General features: G+C 36.6%; 1 protein-coding gene and 1 non-coding gene across 2 annotated transcripts in view; both read left to right on the forward strand.

Moving 5' to 3' along the window:
* EPS15 (epidermal growth factor receptor pathway substrate 15) overlaps positions 1-22918 on the forward strand; it is a 155621-nt gene that overhangs the window by 96440 nt on the left and 36263 nt on the right. Inside the window, exons 14-20 of the mRNA XM_007459632.1 lie at positions 9856-10017; positions 10416-10613; positions 16573-16776; positions 18719-18835; positions 19061-19151; positions 21443-21478; positions 22520-22656. Coding sequence (XP_007459694.1) covers positions 9856-10017; positions 10416-10613; positions 16573-16776; positions 18719-18835; positions 19061-19151; positions 21443-21478; positions 22520-22656 — 945 coding nt within the window. The remainder of the gene's footprint in view (positions 1-9855; positions 10018-10415; positions 10614-16572; positions 16777-18718; positions 18836-19060; positions 19152-21442; positions 21479-22519; positions 22657-22918) is intronic.
* Positions 17794-17865, forward strand: TRNAE-UUC (transfer RNA glutamic acid (anticodon UUC)). The gene has a single exon. It is a non-coding gene; the product is annotated as a tRNA-Glu (tRNA).

The raw sequence follows: 22918 nt of genomic DNA on the forward strand, positions 1-22918 counted from the left end.
TTGGAATTGGAAAAAAAATTATAGGCCATCCTCTTGTACTACTTATTTTTTGATTGCCTGCCTCTGAACTGTGCGCCATACACATGCTCTTTTTTATTCCCACCCTTATACCTTTTGTTGTTGCAATCTAGAATGTTCCTTACCCCCCTGCTTATGTGAATTCTACCCATGCCTTAAAGTCCAGCTCAAACTCACCACTTTTCTAAACTTTCTCTTCTCTGTCCCTTCAGTCTATACCTGTATTTCCTGTGTTGGAACTCCCAGAGAAGTGTGTGTACACTTATATGGCACGTTCAGTACGTTACCTTATTGTACTATTTTAATGTGTATGTATATAGATTCCAATATCTTATAGCTTATATTGTGAGCTCCTTAAGCTTAGAAATTGTACCTTGGTTCTTATTTTTCACTATGTATGGTAATGTATTCTTAGATGGAGGTAAATTTAAGGAAGATATGACAGTAGAAATGAATAAACTTCCATTTTGTGCATGAAATTAAAAATAGGGCAACACACACTCAGAAACCACAGGCAGAATGGATTGGGAGCACAGCTGGTATCATGAAGAGTCAGACATTTCCATATTGTTCATACTACCTTCATGAGAGAGAAGCTCCCAGTTATTTAAACTTTATCAGTAAAGATTTAGTAGTTCATAGTAATTGCCCATATTTTTTTTCCCTAGATGAAGAAGGATGACTTATTTTGGGTGGAAATAAAATTAGAAACATGAGCTCAACATTCTTTTCCTGGCGATAACGTTCTTAGAACATGCTGAGAAGCATATGATTGAGAAATAAAGGCAGGCTGTTAGGGTTTTCTAACATCTACCCTAGTTTAATAGACTCCCTTTCTGGTCTTTGACTTAAGCATCTTGCTCTATAGTTGATACTTTTTTATATGAAGACTATTCCTAGGGGCTTCTCTGGTGGTGCAGTGGTTAAGAATCCTCCTGCCAATGCAGGGGACATGGGTTCAAGCCCTGATCCGGGAAGATCCCACATGCCGTGGAGCAACTAAGCCTGTGCGCCACAACTACTGAGTCTGTGCTCTAGAGCCCACGAGCCACAACTACTGAGCCCATGTGCCACAACTGCTGAAGCCCACGTGCCTAGAGTCCAAGCTCCACAACACGAGAAGCCACCCCAATGAGAACACACCGCAATGAAGAGTAGCCCCTGCTTGCCCCAACTAGAGAAAGCCCACGCACAGCAACGAAGACCCAACACAGCCAAAAATAAATAAATTTTTAAAAAAGGAGAGAATATTCCTTTAACTTCCATTTTGAAAATTAGGCCAACGTAACGAATGTACCTGATTATTTCTAGTTTTGGATTAGTCTGTAGAATTTTTTTTTAATCACTTAAATAGCATTTTCTGTAAGATTACCAAAATACTTCAAATTACCTTTGTTCTTTTTAATAGTTCTTCAAGTATGGATATACTAGTGTACAAGTATAGATTTACTGTATATATGGTTTGGGTTTTTTGTGTTTTTTTTTTGCGTATGCGGGCCTCTCACTGTCGTGGCTTCTCCTGTTGCAGAGCACAGGCTCCAGACGCGCAGGCTCAGCGGCCATGGCTCACGGGCCCAGCCGCTTCACGGCATGTGGGATCTTCCCGGACCGGGGCACGAACCCGTGTCCCCTGCATCGGCAGGCGGACTCTCAACCACTGCGCCACCAGGGAAGCCCTGGTTTGGGTTTTTTTTTAAACTTTTATTCATAAATTAGTGTCCTGTTGCTTATTTTTTACTCTGTATTTATATGAAACAGATACAAGTGTATTCATATTTCATAGATTTACCTCTTTAGTTGTACAACTGACTTGGCTTGCTAAAATTAATTATTTTATTCTTAAATATAGCTGAGAATTTTTTAATCTTTTTTTTTTTTTTTTTTTTTGCAGTACGCAGGCCTCTCACTGTTGTGGCCTCTCCCATTGCGGAGCACAGGCTCCGGACGCGCAGGCTCAGCGGCCATGGCTCACGGGCCTAGCTGCTCCTCAGCATGTGGGATCTTCCCAGACCGGGGCACGAACCCGTGTCCCCTGCATCGTCAGGCGGACTCTCAACCACTGCGCCACCAGGGAATCCCTAGCTGAGAATTTTTATGTATTTGTTTAAATTTTATTTCCACTACCCCCTGTAGCACTTCAGGGAATATGGAGGAATGGGGACAAATTTATCATTTTCTTTAACTTGTGTGATTTCTAGAAAATAGGATACTTTCCTTGAAATTTATTTTTATTTTTCTTATTTTTTGAAATTTATTTTAAAATAAAGCCAAGATCCCAGTTCAAGGATCCCTTCATTCCTGGATGAGGAACCTTGGATGTGGCTTGCTTTGGTATTTTTCTAAAACAGACCTTGACAGCGCATTACAGTAGTCTTGTTCACTTTATCCTTGCCATTTTCTAATTGCTGCTATCCTCTTTTCTTTTGTTGTTGATGACACAGGTGAGTAAGTAGAGCATGATCATGGAAAGTAGAACGTAACTAGGAAGGCATCTGCAAATGTCTTTAGTCACTCACTTGATGAGATGGCATTTGATAGTAACTGAGGTTGCACACTAATTCAGGAGAGGGTTTTCCCAAAGGGCTACCCTAAGATAAAAAGAAAGTTATCCTAGTTTAGTGGAAGACACTGTTTGCAAGAGAACCTGCTGCTGCCCTAGTCAAGGGTGGGCAGGAGGTGGGGGCAGGGAGGGAGATGTACATCTGTTGCCTTTACTTAGTCTCAGGATAAGCAAGTCTGTACCAAAATAAAATAGCCAAGTATATTTGGATATTGAAATTTTTGTGAAAATGCATTACAGTGGTAATAGTCTTACCAAGTAATTTTACAGTGAAGTTTGATTCTTATTCTTGTTCACGTGTATGTTTGCATCTGTTCATTTTGATTTTGTGCAGTTTACTAAGTTTGATTACTGAAAAAGAAGACCTTTGTGTCTGTGGATTAATGTTGGAATTTTTTTTAGAGAAGATCTTTTTCATATTTAGATGAGACATGGAGAAACATTAGTTATAATTAATTTTAATGTGGACATCTATCCAGCTTAAAATATATCACTAATGTGAGGTAGTTTCTCAGTAACCTTTTGCTTAAGGCCTGTGCTTTTGTGTTACTATGTGGATTTTTACTGTAGCTAAGAAGTGAGGTTGGGAAATTTGAGTGAATTTGTTTGCTCTTTGGAAGAGAAAGGGCAAGAATGAGTAAATATTATATTGGCTTGTTTATTCCCTTTCCTCTTGCATAAACTAGGGGTGCATTTAAAGTGACTCTCTAAAAGTGCAAGTTCTGAAATCTGGTTCATTTTATTAAAGGAAACCAGCATCAATCCCACTATTGGTAGTTCGTACATAAAAATTCAGTTACATTGGAATATTTTTATATTGGTATGAAACCATGAGAGGTATGTGATACTTAAAAAACTGAAAACTTGACATTTTATGATTATAAAGGTAATATGGGTCCCTAGTAATCATGTAAAATAAAGAAAAATATAAAAGGAAAGAAACCCTACAATTTAACGTTCCAGGGAGAGCCATTGTTAACATTTTGCTATATTTTCTATGAATGTATATAAATGGCTTTATATTTATTTGCCATTATACTGTATATGCCTTTGTATTCAACTTTTAATTTTTTATTTTTTTGGCTGCGTTGGGTCTTCGTTGCTGTGCGCAGGCTTTCTCTAGTTACGGTGAGTGGGAGCAGCTCTTCGTTGCGGTACACGGGCTTCTCCTGCGGTGGCTTCTCTTGTTGTGGAGCACAGGCTCTAGGTGCGTGGACTTCAGTAGTTGCCACGGGCCCTAGGGTGTACGGGCTTCAGTAGTCGTGGCTCGCGGGCTCTAGAGCGCAGGCTCAGTAGTTGTGGCGCACGGGCTTAGTTGCTCCACGACATGTGGGATCTTCCCGACCAGGGATCGAACCCATGTCCCCTGCCTTGGCAGACGGATTCTTAACCACTGTGCCACCAGGGAAGTCCCTGTATTCAACTTTTAAAAATTAGCGTTATGTGCTAGACATTTTCTTACATTACGTGACCCTTTTAAGGCAAATTTTATTTTTCTAATTGTACTTAAAATGTAAGTAGAGACATCATAATTACATCTATTTATAAAGACTAGGTATTATTAGTGATGTGAAGTCCAAGATTTTTCTTCGGCGTTTGGGAGAGGGTAGGAAATTAGACTAGAATATTCGAAGATGGGAATAAGTAACATATTTTTCCTATTCCTATTAAGCATTTCTTTAAAAATGCTTTTTGGATCAGTATATCATTATATATAAACCATATAATAATTTTATGAACAGAGTATTGACAGTGGATTGTTTTCCCAAATATAAAATTACTTCAGATCTGCAGGTGGCATGCTTTCAAAATATTTTGTAATTAAATTATGAGAATTTTTCAAACCACTGTAGTTTTTCAAGCTACTGCGTTAAAGTGAAGCTGTTACTATGCCTTCCTGAAGAGTAAGAATATAATATAAATGTAAAAAAAGAAATTCATAAGTTTAAAAGCATGAGAAAGATATATGCCACAGTGACATGCTAAATCAGTAAAGATTATTTCCATATAATGGAAATTTTATTATTTAAAAAAATTTTTTTAATTTTTTGGCTGTGCCACGTGGGATGTGGGATCTTAATTCCCCGACTAGGAGTTGAACCCGGGTCCCCTGCATTGGAAGTATGGAGTCTTAATCACTGGACTGCCAGGGAAGTCCCTGGAAATTTTAAATGTCACATCAGTCTTGGTCTATTGACTGTACAAATATTGAATCAGTATAGAAATTTAGATATTATTTTAATTTAACAAAATGCATTTTATTATAGGTCAGTTAGAGGCTAGTTTTAATATTTTGCTATAGTTTAAATGCAGAGTGAAGCTTTCCCATAGTATGTTGAAAGAACATAAAGCCCTTTCTGTCAGCCTCAGGCACGTTTCCCACTAGTTTCTCCCAGATACTAGAATCCTTGTGATAGTTACGAATCATTGCCTAATTAATCGTCTGGAATGTGCGAGGTATTGTACTAGATTGTGGAACCTCTAAGAAAGATGAGGCATTGGCTCTGTCCTTCAGCAGGTTATTATTTAGAGGTAACTATAATACAGTGTAGTAAGTGTCATAATAGAGGTTAGGTATAAACTGCTGTAAGCACAGGTAAAGGAACTTCAAGGTGGGTCAGAGGATATTAAATTTGGCTGGGCCTTGAAGAATGAAAAGTGAGCTTCCAGATAGCAATGGTGTGGAAGGGCATTCAAGGCAGAGCAGATGGTATAGGAAAGGCACACGGACATTGAAGTATATTGTTTGTTGGAGAAAGAAGAGGGTCTATTGAGGATGGGGCACAGGTGACCATGAAGAAAAGAGGGTAGTAAAAGAGGAAGGATAATGTGGGGCCCAGAATTGAAGGTTCTAAGGTATCTTGTAGCCTGTTTTACTTTATCCTATAGATAAGAGGGAGCCATCGTATATTTTTGAAATAGCAGAGTGATTAAAGAAATCTCCTTTGCAATGAGTTATTTTTTTAAGAAAGTTAGACATTTGGAATAGGAAGAAACAAAGGCAAAATAAATTATGAATCAGGAGAGGGACAATGAAAACTAGCATGTGTCTATTGAGAGCCAATGTGAGGTGCATATCTAAAGGTGTATCTCCATTTTGAGTGTGGATCGGTTAACAGTGTAAGCAAGGTTAAAAATTTAGGCATTAAAAAAAAATTAGGCATGCTGCTAAATTAATAATAAAGTACTAGCAGAGCTCACCATTATGAATCTGTAATCACCTAGACTCATGGAATGTTAGCTCAAGAAGAGTCTTTCATTGATTATCCATTGTGTTGCCTCTTCTAAGGGAATTTTTTCAGGAAAGCAGCATGGTAGTAGTTGTACTTTTAAATTAATCAGTTGGTTGAGAAAATATAAGTTAAAAAGCAATTATTAAAAACATTGTTCAGTGTCTTATTTAATCACAGAAGCATCTGCAAATATTTGAAAAATAGTGGCACATGTGTGAAACATTTAGTCTACAGACAGTGTGCAGCATGGCATATAGCAGAGCTCAGGCTCTGGAAGGAGAAATGAGAACCTACTGTATTGCACAGGGAACTCTACTCAATGCTCTGTGGTGACCTAAATGAGAAGGAAATCCAAAAAAAGGGGATATGTGTATATGTATAGCTGATTTACTTTGCTGTACAGTATAAACTAACACAATATTGTAAAGCAACTATACTCCAATAAAAAATTTTTTAAAAAACCTAGTTTGAATTTATCACTTGCTTAATTGTATCTTTGAACAAGTTACTCGCTCATCTGTGCCTCAGTTTTCTCATGTGTAAAATGTGAATAATAGTATCTACCTACCTCATAGATTTGTCATATGGGGTGTAAATGAGTGTAACAGTACCTAGCACAATGTAAGGGCCATTGAAAATGTTTGCTATCATGATGATGATGCTATCTTGTATAGGTCATGCAGTCATTCAGAGACTTTCTGATAAGTTTTTCTTCTATTTTCTTATATTCTTATTCTGATGAGTGATCAGTGGGGTCTTTGAATAGTATGTTATTTAAAGGATATTGTTACTTTTAGAAACTTGTGTTCACAATTTTACTTCACTCTCTTCGAGATCTCTGCCCACCTCGTGCAGACACATGCCTTAGGAGTTATCAATCCATTCTTCTTTCTCACCCGTGGTTCCTGGAGACAATCAAGTCCTAATTCCCTATGGAATCCTTTGTATATAATGAATTAACCTCTCTCCTGTGCATCTGCAGTGGTACTAGTAATTTACCATTCTTCAGAGAATTGGGAAAATAGTCATTCAAATGATCTTCTCTGGTTCAAATGAGGAACCCCAATTGTCAGAGGATATGTAAATTTGGCCATCTTGGCTGCTGTGTTTCATGCTGGTAATGATAATGGCAAGGTTGCATTCATCTGTCTCTCAACTTTCCCTTGTACAGAGATTTCCCACTGTATTTTTTTAAAATCTGTATCCGTTTTTTTTTAAAATAAATTTATTTATTTATTATTTTTGGCTGTGTTGGATCTTTGTTGCTGCATGCCGGCTTTCTCTAATTGTGGTGAGCGGGGGCTACTCTTTGTTGCAGTGCGCTGGCTTCTCTTGTTGCAGAGCACGGGCTCTAGGCTCACGGGCTTCAGTAGTTGTGGCGCATGGGCTCTAGAGTGCAGGCTCGGTAGTTGTGGCGCACGGGCTTAGTTGCTCTACAGCATGTGGCATCTTCCTGGACCAGGGCTCGAACCTGTGTCCCCTGCATTGGCAGGCGGATTCTTAACCACTGTGTCACCAGGGAAGCCCCTAATCTCTGTATCCTTTATCATTAAGCATAAGATCTAGCACATAGATGAATAAACAAACATGTCATTTTCAAAATGGTTTATCTTTTTTTGTTTTAAGAAATTTTCTTACACTGAGATCTGTATTTTCTTCTGCACATTTTAAAGTTTTGTCTTTCACATTAGGTCTGTAGTATACCTGGAATTAATTTTTCTGTTTGGTATGATTTAGAGACTTATAGTTTTTTTCTTCTTGCCATACGGGTATGCCCAGCATCATTTACTGAATAGTTAGTTCTCTTTTCCTCCGGTCAATTTTAATGTCATGCCTTCTCATCATTTTTTCTGTATATATCTAGATCTGTGTCTAAGTTCTGTTTTCTCTTCCTTTGATCTATTTGTCTATCCTTGCATCAAACCAAGCTGTCTTAGTTATCTTAGCTTTCCAGTAATTCATAATATCTTATAGGGTAAGTCCTTTTTACATTTTATAATGCTGTTTTTGGTTTTTTTCTTTGTTCTTCCAAATATGTTTTAGAATATGTTCTTCCAAAGCTTTTCAGGTTCCTTGGAAAATCTTGTTAGGGTTTTCATTGGAGTGTATAGATTAATTAGGAGAGAATTAACATCTTTACTGTGTTACTCATCATTCACTAAATAGTAATGGAGTACCTCTTGTGTACTGGGAACTGGGAATATAGCAGTGAACAAAATTCACAAATATCCCTGGACTCATGGAGCTTACATTCTAATAGAAGGAGATATGTTCTATTACTCATAGTAGCCAAAACTAGGATCAGTCTAAATGTCCATCAAAAGTATATCCATACAATGGAATACTACTCAGCAATAAAAAGGAACAAACTACGTATACATGCAGTAACATGGATGAATCTCAAAATATACTGGGTATAAGAATACAGTAGACTACAAAACAAAAAAGAAAGAATACAGTAGACTACACATTACCATAGACTACATATTATATGATTCTATTTATATGAAATGTCTATAAAAGGTAAAATTATAGCAACAGAAAGCAGGTCACTGGTTGCCTGGGGCTTGAAATGGGAATGAGAATTGACTCCTAAATGGTATGAAGGAACTTTTTAGGTTGTGGAAGTGTTACAAAACTGAATTGTGGTGATCATTGCACAACTGTATATATTTACTAAAACTCACTGAATTGTATACTTACAATGGGCACCTTTTATGGTTGTATAAATTATATCTCATAAAGCTATTTAATTATTTTATGCCAACTCAGATGCAACCTGAAAACATGCTAAGTCACGAAGAAGCCAGTCACAAAAAAACACGTTGTATGAGTCCATTCATATAAAATATCTAGAACAGACAAAGCTATAGAGATAAAAAGTAGATTGGTGGTTGCCTAGGGCTGGGGTGATTTGGGAGGGAAATAGGGAGTGACTTGCTAACGGGTATGGAGTTTCTTTTTGCAGTGACAAAAATGTTCTAAAATTGTTGTGGTCATGGTTCCACAACTCTGTAAATATACTAAAAACCATTGACTTGTACACTTTAAATGGGTGAATTGTATGGTATGTGAATTATCTCAATAAAGCTCTTCTAGAAAATAAATAAAATTATATGCTGTATATGAAGGAGAATCAGTGGAGGGAGATGGTGGTGAGGAAGGCCTCACTGAGAAGTTAATAGTTGAGCAAAGACTTCAAAGAGATGGAGGATTGAGGCATGTGGATACTTGGGGGAAGAACTTTCTAGGAAGAGGGGATAATCAGTGAAAGATCCCGAGAAGGGAGCATATCTGACATGTTTGAGAAGCAGCAGTAAGGCCAGTGTGGCTGAAATAGAGTGGGCAAGGGAGAGAGCAGTAGGAAATGAAGCTGGGAGATGGGATCATGTGGGGCCATTGTAAAGACTTGGGTTTTTACAGTAAGGGAGATGGGAAGTCGGTGCAGAGTTTTGCATAGAGGAGTGACATCATCTAACATAGGTTTTTAACAGTGGCTGCTGTGCTGAAAATAAACTGAAAGGTAGCATGCATGGAAGAAGGGAAACCAATTAGAAGGCAGCAGTCTAGGAGAGAGAGAAAAGTGACTGGGACCAAGGCTGAAGAAAAACGTGGCCAGTTTTTTAAGTATATTTTGAAGGAAGGAGCAGAAAACTTGCTGACAGATTGGAGATGAGATGTGAGAGAAAGAGAAGAGTCAAAGAAGATGCTATATTTTTTGGCCAGAGAAACTGAGAGGGGGTAAGATGGAGGATAAAGCAGATGGGGTGGGGGAAATGCCAGGAGTTCTGTTTTTGATATGTTAGAGAAGCCCATCAGACATCCAAGGATGGATTTGAGTAAGCGAATTGAATTTCTAAATCTGGAATCTAGGGAAGAAGTCCTCAAGTAAAGATTGTATTTAAAGCTATGAATCCTCCAATCCATCAACACAATATACTTAATAAGATGAGACTTTACTTTCCCTTAAGATAGGCTTTTATAAATTGTTAACTTTCCTCTGCCTCCAAAGATAATAAATACGTTAATTTTCCTGTATTTCAGGATCTTCAAGATGAAGTTCAAAGGGAGAATACTAATCTGCAAAAACTGCAGGCCCAGAAACAGCAAGTACAGGAACTCCTTGATGGGCTGGATGAGCAGAAAGCTCAGCTGGAGGAGCAACTGCAGGAAGTCAGGAAGAAGTGTGCTGAGGAGGCCCAGCTGGTAAAGTCTGGCGGTTTACTGCTGCCTGTATCTATACCTTAGTTGCTTTTGCTGGCTTAAGATGGAAACATTCTCTGCTTCTTGTTGCTTTTATTGTTAGATGGCAGCCTAGTCAACATGAAGTTCAGGGAATTGAAGGAGATGGGGCATGTTTCACCCAGAAATTACAGGAGAAGTAGGACACTTCATATATTTTTTTTCCAAATTTTAGTTGGAGGTATGGTATCTGTGCCTTCCACTCTCCTCTGCCAGTCCCCTGATTGCCCTTCTCTACAAAAAATACATCAAAAAACCACCAAAATAGTAAACTAAACAAATTAACATAATGCGTTATGGAATATTTTAATGACATTTCTTTTTTTAATCCCCCTTTCTTCTCATTCACCTCCATGTTATAGATCTCATCCCTGAAAGCTGAATTAACTAGTCAAGAATCACAGATCTCCACTTACGAAGAAGAGCTGGCCAAAGCTAGGGAAGAGCTGAGTCGCCTACAGCAAGAAACAGCAGAGTTGGAGGAGAGTGTGGAGTCAGGGAAGGCCCAGCTGGGACCTCTTCAGCAGCACCTGCAAGATTCACAGCAGGAAATAAGTTCAGTAAGTCTTTGTGGCAGTGAAAAATACACTCAAATGGGCACTCACATACCCTTTTAGTAAATAATATTTTCTCGATCTGCTTCTTCTCCCTCTGCCTAGTTTGTTTTTCATTTTCAGTCATTTTGTATGAATAGGCTTCTTGTCACCTGTCATAAGTTAAAACTGTTACGTATCTTGTACATCTTATGGTTATCACTGGAGTCTGGTTGAGTGTGCAGGATTTGTAGTTAGACGGTTTAGGTTTAAATGCTGGCTGTGCCACTTACTGCCTCAATCTTCTCAGTATCAGATTCCTCATCTTTAAAATTGAAGGACTGGGGGGACTTGCCTGGCGGCGCAGTGGTTAAGAATCCACCTGCCAACGCAGGGAACACAGGTTCGAGCCCTGGTCTGGGAAGATCCACATGCTGCGGAGCAACTAAGCCCGTGCGCCACAGCTACTGAGCCTGTGCTCTAGAGCCCGCGAGCCACAACTACTGAGCCCACATGCCACAACTACTGAGGCCCACGTGCCTAGAGCCCCTGCTCCACAGCAAGAGAAGCCACTGCAGTGAGAAGCCCGTGCACCGCAACGAAGAGTAACCCCCACTCGCCGCAACTAGAGAAAGCCTGCCCTCAGCAATGAAGACCCAACGCAGCCAAAAATAAATTTATTAAAAAAAAAAAAATTGGAGAATTGGGAATTTTCTGGTGGTCAAGTGGTTAGGACTCTGCCCTTTCACTGCCGAGGGCCCAGGTTTAACCCCTGGTCGGAGAAGTAAGATATCCCGTAAGCTGTGTGGCATGGCCAAATTTTAAAAAATAAATAAAATTGGAGAATTAACAGTACTCCTCTACCTCCTAGAGCTGCCTGTAAAGTTTCAGTGAGGCAAAACCATTGAGACATTTGAGCACAGTGTTTGGTAAATAAGTGCTCAGTATGTGTTGCTTATTTTTATAAATAATAACCCAGTGCCTTCCCTTTTGGGATTCTTAAAATCAGTTTTGCTCATTTAGAGACCTGTATTTTTTGTAATTAGGAAATTGTTCTTTATATAGATAAATATGCAGTGTTATGGTAGATCAAGAATATAGATCCTTCACTATGCTATTTCTTGACTTCCCTAAATGGAGAATAATATTTTATAGAATGATGGTAATATGGTTAGATGTGCATAGAGATAATGTAGCTCATTCCTTTCATTTTGAATTTGAACAAATTGAAGCCAAGGAAGGTTAAGTAACTTGCCTGTGGTTACATAGCCTTCAAAAGAGCCACAGCCTAAGACTCAGATCTTCTAAAACCTGGTCACTTAATTATTATACATAATGAAGTCCTTCCCCTTGATATGCTTCCCTCCCCACTCTTGCCTGGCAGGTGAATACCTGCTCACTCATCTTGCAAGACATAGCTTAACCTCTTATTTCTTTGTGGCATCTTCTGAACCCTGCCTTTATTGGACATTGTACTTCTGTTATAGCAATCATAACATTTCCCCCTGCACATTTGTTTATGTGTCTGTCTCCCTCAGTAGATGGAGCTTTTTGGTCTAGAAACATACATTTTTATCCTAACATTTAGCACAGTTCTTGTCCCAGTGTAGGTACTCAATAAACAGGTAGGAAACCCAAAAGAAAGTCATCCTAGTGGGAATGATACCAGATAAATGGGCAGTCTTTAAAATAGTTTTCTTTGAGTTTTTAAAAAACTGTTGTTTAGAGTATAATTTATAGACCATAAAATTAACCAGTTTTTTCAGTGCTCTTTCTACTCTGCCACCAAACACCAGGACAGTCTCTGTCATTGGAAATCGAAATGAACACGGTGCACTGGGCGGTGTTTCCTCTTCTTTTTTCCTTCAGTAATAACAAACACGATTGCACAGTCACTCATAAAATGTTCATTACTCTCCCCACCCAACAACATCCTGATTTTTAGTATAAACTGTTAGCTTGAAGCAGTAGGCATTTCAGCAATAAAAAAACATTCTCTTTCCGGTATACCTTCAGTTTTTTCTTATAAATATTCATTTGAATATTTCCATTTGTGGTGGAAGCTTGCTGATTTACTGGAAGTTGATTCTGTTCCCCGGAAATGTCACTTGGGTGGCCCTGCTGGGCTAAAATGCAAAGTCCAAGTACTGATTTTTGAACCCAGAGTTCTGTGTAAGATCCAAAAAAAAATTAACCAGTTTTAAGGATCCAATTCAATGATTTTCAGTAAATTTAGAGTTGCTCAAACATCCCAATCCAGTTTTAGAACATTTCCATCACTCCCAAAAGATCCTTGTGCCCATTTATATTCAGTCCCCCCTCTTATCCCTAGGTAACTACTAATCTGTGTTTTGCTTCTATAAATTTGCTTTTTCTGAACATTTCACATAGAGAAATCAAGCACTGTGTGGTCTTTCTCATGTGGTTTCTTTCACTTAGCATAATGTTTTTGAGGCTCATCCATGTTGTAGCATGTAACAACATTATAGTCCATTGTATAAGGTATTTTGTTTACCCATTCATCAATTAATGGGCATTTGGATCCTTTCCACTTGTTGACTATTACAAATAATGCTGCTTTAAATTTTGTATTTGCATACAGTTGTTTGTGTGGACATATGTCTTCATTTCTCTTGGATATGAAAGTTGTTTATATTGTAAAGTTATGTTAAACTTTTTTTTTAACTTTAAATTGCCAAACTTTTCCAAAGTGGCTGTACCATTTTATGTCCCCCCTAGCAGTGTATGAGGGTTCCAAGTTTCTCCACATTCTTACCAACGCTTATTGTCTTTTTGATTATAGTCATTCCTGTAGACGTAAAGTGGTACTTCTTAGTTTTTAATTTGTAATTCTCTTATGACTAGAGATGTTGATCATCTTTTCATGTGCTTATTAGCCATTTGTATATCCTTCTGGATGAAACATCTGTTTAAGTCCCTTGCCCATTTTTTAAAAATGGGTTCTTCTTATTATTAAATTATAAGTGTTTTTAAAAATATGTATGTATTCTGGAGATAAGTCCTTTATCAGATAGTTAATTGATTTGCAAATAGTTTCTTCCAGTCTCTGGCTTGTCTTTTCATTTTCTTTTCTTTGACTTTTTTGAAAGAGGATTTCTTTCAAAGGAAGGAGCATAAATGAGAAAAATAGAAAGGACTCCGGATATTATAAATTATCAGAGAGAAAATAAAACAGTGTTTTTGAGCATGGAAAATAGTTTCAGCAGGCTGTACTATCAAGTGTGCCAGAATATATTTGGTATCTGTGAAAGGAATTAGATCCTTGTGTCTAATCTCCAAACCTTAAGAATAAACATACCAAACTGTTACACTTGACTTAGTGACTATATGTCTTTCCAGAGAGGGCCTATAAAAAAGAAGTTGCTCTCGAAAGCTTAACTATAGCTTTTTTGGGAAAAGAAATAACTAAAGAAAAATTTTCTGACTTGCTGAATTTTTATTTTTACTTCTTACCTTGTATTTGCAAGAAAACAAAGAACCTTTGACCTTAACTCTATGTAACTTACTTATACAATATATACTATTTATCCAAGTATTTCTGGCACTCTAAATGTTTATTGTACTTTTCTTGCACAATTTGCAAAGAGCTTCTGTTAGTTGTGTGATTTTTTTTTTTTTTTCCGTATCCTCTAAGTTTACGTAGAGAGTAAGGTTTAGTGACAGGTGCATGGGAGAACCAGACACAGGGAAAGCCTAGTTGTGTTCACGATTCTATTGATTGTCTCAGAAATAACTATAAGGAACAAACTGTCCTAAACAGAACTTTCTGATAGGCAAGTATTTCACCCTACTGTTTCATCTGTATGGTGGGTATTATTTTAGTATTAATGTTTTAAATTCTATACTGCAAGGTAGTAGTGGGCATTAAAATTGATTTAATGGTAAATTTTGGTAATTTTGGTAAAATTTTGGAAAAAATCTAATGATAAATTTTTTAAATGAAATAAGGGAGAACAGGAAATATCAGCATGCATTACATGCAGTAAGGGTAAGTATTACTTCGTGGAACTTGTTTTACCACTGTATGTGCATGGGTGTGTGTATAATTATATATATGATGTATGTATCTATATATGTGTGTTTATGTGTATAAATACACACAGAAAGACATATATAAACATATATATTTACTGGGTCAGGGAATCTATTTCTTTCTATGGATGAAAGTAAAAGTAAGTTTATAAGCCACTGCTCTGTAACACTAGGAATATACAAGGCCTATGCTGTGGATTAATAAATATGTAGTATTTTTGGATTGTTAGTTTAAATCCTAAATACAATGCAGTTTGGTAGATATGTACATATATGCTTACTGATGCCCACTGTTTATAAGCATAATAGTTGCATTTTTCAGTGAACGTATATTAAGCACTTACAGTATGCATCATTGTCCTAGATGTTGGAGATACAAAGTTGATAACAAAAATTGTGGTCTCTACCCTCAGGCTCAAGTCTTTATCTTTTTAAAAATAGAGTGAATTAGTGGAAAAGGAACAGGAATATTTAATTGCTATAATAGTGAGAAATGCAGTGTGCCAGGCACTTTTACACACATTGTCCATCTTTTACATAGGCCTTTACATTTTTTTTTTTTTTTTTTTTTTGCGGTATGTGGGCCTCTCACTGTTGTGGCCTCTCCCGTTGCGGAGCACAGGCTCCGGACATGCGGGCTCAGCGGCCATGGCTCACGGGCCCAGCCGCTCTGCGGCATGTGGAATCTTCCCAGACCAGGGTACGAACCCGTGTCCCCTGCATCGGCAGGCGGACTCTCAACCACTGCGCCACCAGGGAAGCCCAGGCCTTTACATTTTACAGAGTTCTTTCAAATCTATCTTGCTCCACTTAACATTCATCTATGGAGATAGTTCTTACTACCTTTATGGATTAAGAAATGCAGGCTTGGAGAGGTTACTTTGACTAAGATCACCTAGCTAGAAGGTGATAGAGCTAGATTTACATCTGTCTCCCAGTCCAGATGTTCTTTTCCCAGGTTATGACCCTGAAAAGACCTATGGTAAATTACAGATTCCAAATTGAGCAACTTAAAAACCTTACGGGGAATGTTAGGGGAATAAGATTAGGGAACAGAGCCTTGATTTACAAAATGTCAATAGGTAATTTTTATATTTGCTAAAAACAAAAAATACAACATGCTAATAAAGAGGACTCCAGTATAATTAAAAAATATATATTTTTTGTGAAAATGGGTACTATTCAGTAAAATTCCATTTATTCCTTTTCACTAGAAACATTTTTTGATTCTGCTATCAGTTTCTTTGAGGTATATGTAAATTTATTTTTATTGTAGACGTTGGTATAAATAAGCATTTTTTCCTTCCTCTGGTGCCCCACATTTTTCTTTTTATATATATTACAATTTATTGCATACCATTTTTTGTCCCACTGTTGTCCCAGGTGTATAAAGTCACTTGGCTATTGAGATTAAAAAAAAGTCCTTTATTTGACCTGTTTGGCATACCTTAGATTTAGAGACTACTTCCTAGGGCTCTAGTCCATTAATAAGTAATGCCACAGGATAGGACACTAGCTTATTTCACCTTTGTCTTCACTTCTCTTCTTCCCAATAGGAGTATGGATGGCTCCAAAGTCTTGTGTACTCTCCCTCAACTTCCCTTTCTCTCTCCTAAAGCTTCATCACAAAATCTTCTCTTGCTCTGCCACTGTGCTTTTTCCTAGTACCCTGCCCTTTTTTCTAATTATATTCTAAAGGACTGCCAATTTGCAGATATTTGAATTAAAATTCTTAGAGTGTCAGAAGATGTACAAAAAGCAAATCCATATATATTGGAATTTCAAAAGGAGAACTTGCTGGGATGGATTACTAAGTCATGCTGCATTCCTTAATGGAAGCAAATTTATCCTTGACCAAGTCTAAGTATATAGTTATATTTGCATGTCTTTCTATTAATAAATTCTGTTTTGTATTTCTACTTTGTGTTGATAGATGCAAATGAAACTGATGGAAATGAAAGAGCTGGAAAACAATAATAATCAATTAAATTGGTGCAGTAGTCCACACAGCGTTCTTGTGAATGGCGCTACAGATTATTGCAGTCTCAGCACCAGCAGCAGTGAAACAGCCAATCTTAATGAGCACACTGAAGGCCAGAGCAACCTAGAGTCTGAGTCCATACACCAGGAGTCTCCAGTGAGTCTAACAGTTCCTTAAATTTTGTAATCAACTTCAGAAAAAACAATTAATTTAGATCGAAGTTTTGTTGACATCATACCTAATGTAAATATGTGGCCTTGCCTCATCGGAGACAGTTGAGAGGTGGAGTATGGGTTTTAACAGTTTTAACTAGTGTAGAAATATAATTTTAACTGATCTATTGTTATAGAGCATGTTTTCAGAATAGTAGTTCTGTAGATAGTAACTTTTAAAAATAGTTTTTAAGTACTCAAAGCTGCCCAAAGCTGAAAGTAATTCTTTATTTCATAACATTGAGGACATTTATTTACTGGTTTTTTTTGGAGAACACCAACTAATGCAAGAGTGCTGCTGTTATGTATGAGAGCTACAGAGACAAAAGACCTTTAACCCCGTCTTCAAGCTGCACACAGTCTAGTCATGTAACACTGTTTAAAAGGCTTTGATAAAGTAAGCATAGGATATTCAGGTAGGTCAGCTTGGAGGAGGCTCAGAGAAGATGTCATAGGGAAGCTTTACAAGTGGCCATTGAAGTGAGAAGGGGTTAAGCAACAGAGAAGGTAGTACATTCCTAGTAGAGGAAACAGCATTAGCATAGGTATGAAATGGGAGAAAACATGCTGCACAGGATCATGAGAAGTTTTTGGAGGATATTTTGTGATGGTGGGGAATGTATTGGTAGAAGATGAGGCTCTCTCCTAGAGGGTTACCTGCATTACCTCTGTACTTTTTATCAAGATAGAGATGTCTGTGCCCCACTTCAAACGTGTTGAACTAGAGTTTCTGGGTTGAAGCCAGGTACATATATTTTAAAAACAAATTCCATGGGTGATTATGATGTGTACCTAGATAAAAATGACCACTTGTAGGTCAGAAAGGACCAGAGAGTAAGAAATTTGGATTCATCTTGAGGCATTGGGGAATTCATCTTACTACAGTGAGTAGCTATTGAAGAATTTTTAAGCAAGAAGTGACAGGATTGAGTTTACTTTTTAAAAAATGTGGATAGGGAATTCCCTGTTGGTCCAGTGGTTAGGACTCGGTGCTTTCACTGCCGTGGCCCAGGTTCAAGTCCAGGTCAGGGAACTAAGATCCTATAAGCCGTGCAGTGCAGCCAAAAAAAAAAAGTGGATAATAGATTGAAGAGTAGGACTGGACACATAGCCGTATGGTAAGAGACTGTTGGAATGGTCTGTTTGGGAATTGTTTTAACCTAGACTTAACCAGTAACAGGAGGGATGATGATGAGAAGAATACAAATTTGAGAGATATTAAGGATGTAAAATTAACAGACTTAATATTATTTTGACAGTGCAGTCTTGGATATATTATACAATATTTTTTTAAGCACAAAATGGAGATTACTAGGTTATCCTTCAAAGACATAGGGTGGTATGAAATGGAGATTGCCCTTTGCACCTCTTAGATCAGAAATTTAGATCCAGAAAACAATGGGAAGCCATTGAAGGACTTTTAACCAGAGAGTCATGATCAGATTCACATTTTATATCTATTGCTTTGGCTACCATAAGAAGGTAGATGGGAAGGACACATATTGGAGGCAGAAGGCAGTTGGAAGGTTATTACTACAGTAACACAGACCAGAAATGATGATACTGTAAATGAATGATAGTGACAGTGAGGATGGAGAAGAAAGGAAGGATTTAAGAAAGAGGTAGGAGGTAGACTCAGCAAGACTTGGAATATAGCTGGGGGATGACCAAAGGGAAGTAGTTAAGAAAGACCTGAAGTTTTCTGGCCTTGAGTGGCTATGATGCTTGGTAATACCATTTTCTTAAGAAAGATTATGGGAGAAGTCATTCACTGAATGTGTTCTGCTTATCTTTTAAAATTTTTTAGTAATTTTTGACTATTCTTTGTCAGTTTCTCCTGCCAAGTAGTCTACATTGTAAGTCTATGAAGAATTAATATTTTGTAGGCAAGAAGTAGTCCTGAAATACCGCCTTCTGGCGTGACTGATGAAAACGAAGTGGTGACTACAGTTGTTAAGGAAAAAGTTTGTCCTGAATTTAATAGTGACAGACATTCAAAAGAGGTAAAAATAATTTTATAATTAAATGTTTTTATCACTGTCTTCTCAAGATGGGCTGTACACTATTTTAGTCTAAGGAAAGAGAAAAATGGGTTAAGTGGACTTTATGACCACAAAAATATTTATGTTACCATCAGTTGATTTTTCAAACATGTTATTTTATTTTTAAATGTTACCTTTTAAAACATTGGTTTCTAAAACTTATTTTTAATTAAAAATTATTTTTAGGAAGATCCATTTAATGTAGAATCAAGTTCACTGACAAATCCAGTTGCAGATTCAAACTTGGATTTTTTCCAGTCTGATCCTTTTGTTGGCAGTAAGTACTCTTATATTTATATTATAGATTTACCAAAAAGGGTTTTAATACATAAGCTGTATAGGAATTTGGGCTTTAGTTTTGAGAGCCTACTCGTTATAACAAAAGTAAAAGGGAGAGTGAGGTTTTATATAGTCAGATTTTAGTATTTGTCCCCTTCAGGCAACTAAGTCCTGGAACTAAGCCTTTGCTTATGTCTCAGGGACCCCTAATTAAGAGTATGTTTCTTCTTCAGAATAGGAGCCCAAAGAAAGAGAGGAGATTGGGCACTCTTAAGTCAACCGGCAATTATTTACCAAAAGTGCCAACACCATGCTTTTAAAAGAGTGGAAATTGTAGTAGTTAGTAGCCCGATCACTGCCCTTAAGGTGCCTACGGTCTTATTGAAGAAATATGAGTTTAATAAATTAAAATGTCTGATGTCATTGTAAACTACGTTAAATACCATTTGTTTCAAAGTTCTTTTTGCTTTTTACTTATTTCCAAACTTACCTTGTGAAACTGATAGGTCAGTTTTAAAGATGGGAAACTGAGGTACATAAATGGAATAATTTGTTTAGAGTCATGGCAGAAATAAGCCTAGAAATTAGAACTCTTTTTTAAAAAACTTCTTTATTGATAAAGTGATAAAAGATATATAAATTCAGCATTTAAAGTATACAATTAAATTGTTTGAGTACATTCACAGAGTTGTATAATCCTCACTAAAATCTAATTTGGGAACATTTTTTATCACCCCATAGAGCAACTCCATACCAATTATAAGTCACTTCCCATTCCCCTATCCCCAGCTCTAGGCAACCACTAATCTACTTTCTGTCTCTGTAGATGTGCATATTTATGGAATTACACAATACATGTTTATGTCTGGCTTCTTTCATTTAGCCTAATATTTTCAAGGGTTACTCATGTTGTAGTATGGTTCAATATCTCATTTCTTTTTATCGATGAATATTATTACATTGGATGGATATACCACGTTTTACTTATTCATTGGTTGATGGACATTTGGGTTGTTTCCACTTTTTTGACTCTTTTGAATAATGCTATTTTGAACATTTATATACAAGTTTTTGTGTGGATATATGTTTACATTTCTCCGGGGTATATATCAGATCATAGTACTCTATTTAATCATTTGAGGAACTGCCAAACTGTTTTCCAAAGTGTCTGTACCATTATATATTCCCACCAGTATTGTATGTGGGTTGCAGTTTCTCCATATCTTTGCCAACACTTGTCACTGTCTATCCTTTTGATTATAACCATCATAGTGAGTGTGAAATGATATCTTATTTGGGTTTGATTTGTATTTCCTTAATGAGTAACATTGTTGAACTTCTTTCTTTGTGGTTATTGACCATCCATATATCTTCTTTGGAGAAACATCTATTCAGATCATTTGCCCTTTTTTAAATTGGGTTGTCTTTTTATTGTTGATTTGTAAGAGTTCTTTACATATTCTGAATATAAATCCCTTATCAAGCATATGCTTTGCAATTATTTTCTTGTGTTCAGTGTTGTCTTAATTTTGACGAAGTCTAACTTACCTATTTAAAAGATTTTTTTCACTCGTTGTTTTTGATTTCATATCTAAGGTCCAAAGTCATGACGATTTACTTTTTCTGCTAAGAGCTTTATAGTTTTAGCTGTTATATTTAGGTATTTGATCCATTTTGAGTTAATTTTGTATATGGTGTGAGATAAGGGTCCAACTATATTCTTTTGCATGTGGATATTCAGTGTCCCAGCACCATTTGTTGAAAAGACAATTCTTTAACCCCATTGAGTTGTCTTGGAACTCTTGTCAAAAATCAAATGACAATAAACGTGTAAGGATTTATTTCTAGACTCTTCAATTCTATAAGCACTTTTTTTTTTTTTTTTTACCTCAGTGAAACTTAGTGTCTTTGTTTCTAAAGTGTCGATGGTAATACCTATCCAGTAATCCATTGAAAAGTAGAAATTTTATTAGTAAAATTCTTGCTGTCATGCCTGTCTTTTCCCCTCCATCTCTAACCTGACCTTGTGGTCAAGAGGTAAGTATAGTTGACTCAATTCAGATTTGCCTCTTTTATGAGGTGTATTGATGTTCTGCCCCTACTTATTACTTTTTAAAAATATTTCCTAAAGGTGGATGGCATTCATAGTTTTATCTACTTTGAGGTAGAGTTAATGAAACAAACTTTGCTTTAAGAAACTTTGCTTTTGTTTTAAAGTTACCCTTTAAGTAATGGTGCCACAACAGTGAATATTGTGATTTTGATTTCTGCTTATTTATTTTATCACAGATGATCCTTTCAAGGATGATCCTTTTGGGAAAATTGGTTAGTATATTATTGAGGTCCTTCTTAGCTTTAATTTGATTCTACTTAATTATAAGCTTATGTTATATTTAGGAATGAGATCTCACAGTTGAGTAGTTATAGGAAATGGACTTGCTTTTTATTCAGTTTTAAAATTGACCCAAGCCCTCACTAAGATGTTGTATGTGACTGGCATTTTCAGAGAAAAAGTGGTAGATACTTGTGAATTTGCTTAATAAACTGTTAGCTGTACTTTATAAAAAAAGATATTAGTGCTTGTACTTTGATGCTTTTAATAGTATTTACACTGATTTCTCCTTATTCGCCAAGGATTAAATAAACAAAATGATCTACATTACTACAGGGTTTAGAACTTTTGTTTTCCTAAGATTAAAGCCTATTTGAATGAATGGGGGAAGAGTAAAAATCTTAAAGAATTACTAAGTGTTAAGCTTTTTAAGATATTTTTTCTCTGGGATTTTTATATTAGAATAAAGCAAGTCTTGTGTACCATTTAGTTATGCTTCCCAAACCTGTTCCAAACTATTGGCTGTTACCCTTGAGCTCAGAGAGAGAAATACATTTAGAAGTTTTTGTTGTTTCTTTAGTTATGATAGCATAGAATAAGGGTCTCAAAATGGGGTCACTTGATATTATATGCTAATTAAAAAATAAGTTTATTAGGTGAAAGACTCTGTCTTTTATCAAAACCACAAAGGAAACTGTGATTCTGTCCCCACCCCCAAAATTAAAATCACCAGTTTAGAGGAATTATTTAATCCTAGCATATAGGCAACATTTGTGTAGTAAGTGTTGGAATTACTGATTTGCTTTGAATGAATGATGAACAAGTAGGAAAGAATGTTAATTAAAGCTATTTAACTAGATGCAACTGCTTGTACTTTTTTCTGACCAAATAAGTAGTCAAAATATAAAGTACCTAACTTAGATTCTACAGGAGTTCAAAATGCCTTTTAATTAAGTCAGTTGTCCTGCCTTTGGTGACAGGAAATTTAGAGTAATAATTTTGTAATCTCTCATATTTGTGTTGTATTTTCTTAGATCCATTTGGAGGTGATCCTTTCAAAGGTTCAGATCCATTTGCATCTGACTGTTTCTTCAAGCAATCTTCTACTGATCCTTTTGCCACTTCAAGTACTGACCCTTTCAGTGCAGCCAGCAATAGCAGTAATACATTGGTAAGTAGGAGGGTTAAAAAATGTTGAATGGATAACAGATGTTCTGAAAGAGTTTCTTTTTTTCTTTTTTAAGAGCAGACAGTTTATTGAGCAGAAAACTAGTGAAATAACAAGACCATTAATCATTGCTAGATAGTAAATTCCTTGAGGGTAGGAACTATATCTTATAAAACATTTAGCACACATGCCTTGCCTGTACTGTGGTTAAGTGGTCAATAAATATATGTTAACTTCGGTTTAATGGTCAGAGGAGAAGTAGGGA

The sequence above is a fragment of the Lipotes vexillifer genome, unplaced genomic scaffold (genome assembly GCF_000442215.2).
Source record: "Lipotes vexillifer unplaced genomic scaffold, Lipotes_vexillifer_v1.1 scaffold525, whole genome shotgun sequence".
NCBI lineage: Eukaryota > Metazoa > Chordata > Mammalia > Artiodactyla > Lipotidae > Lipotes > Lipotes vexillifer.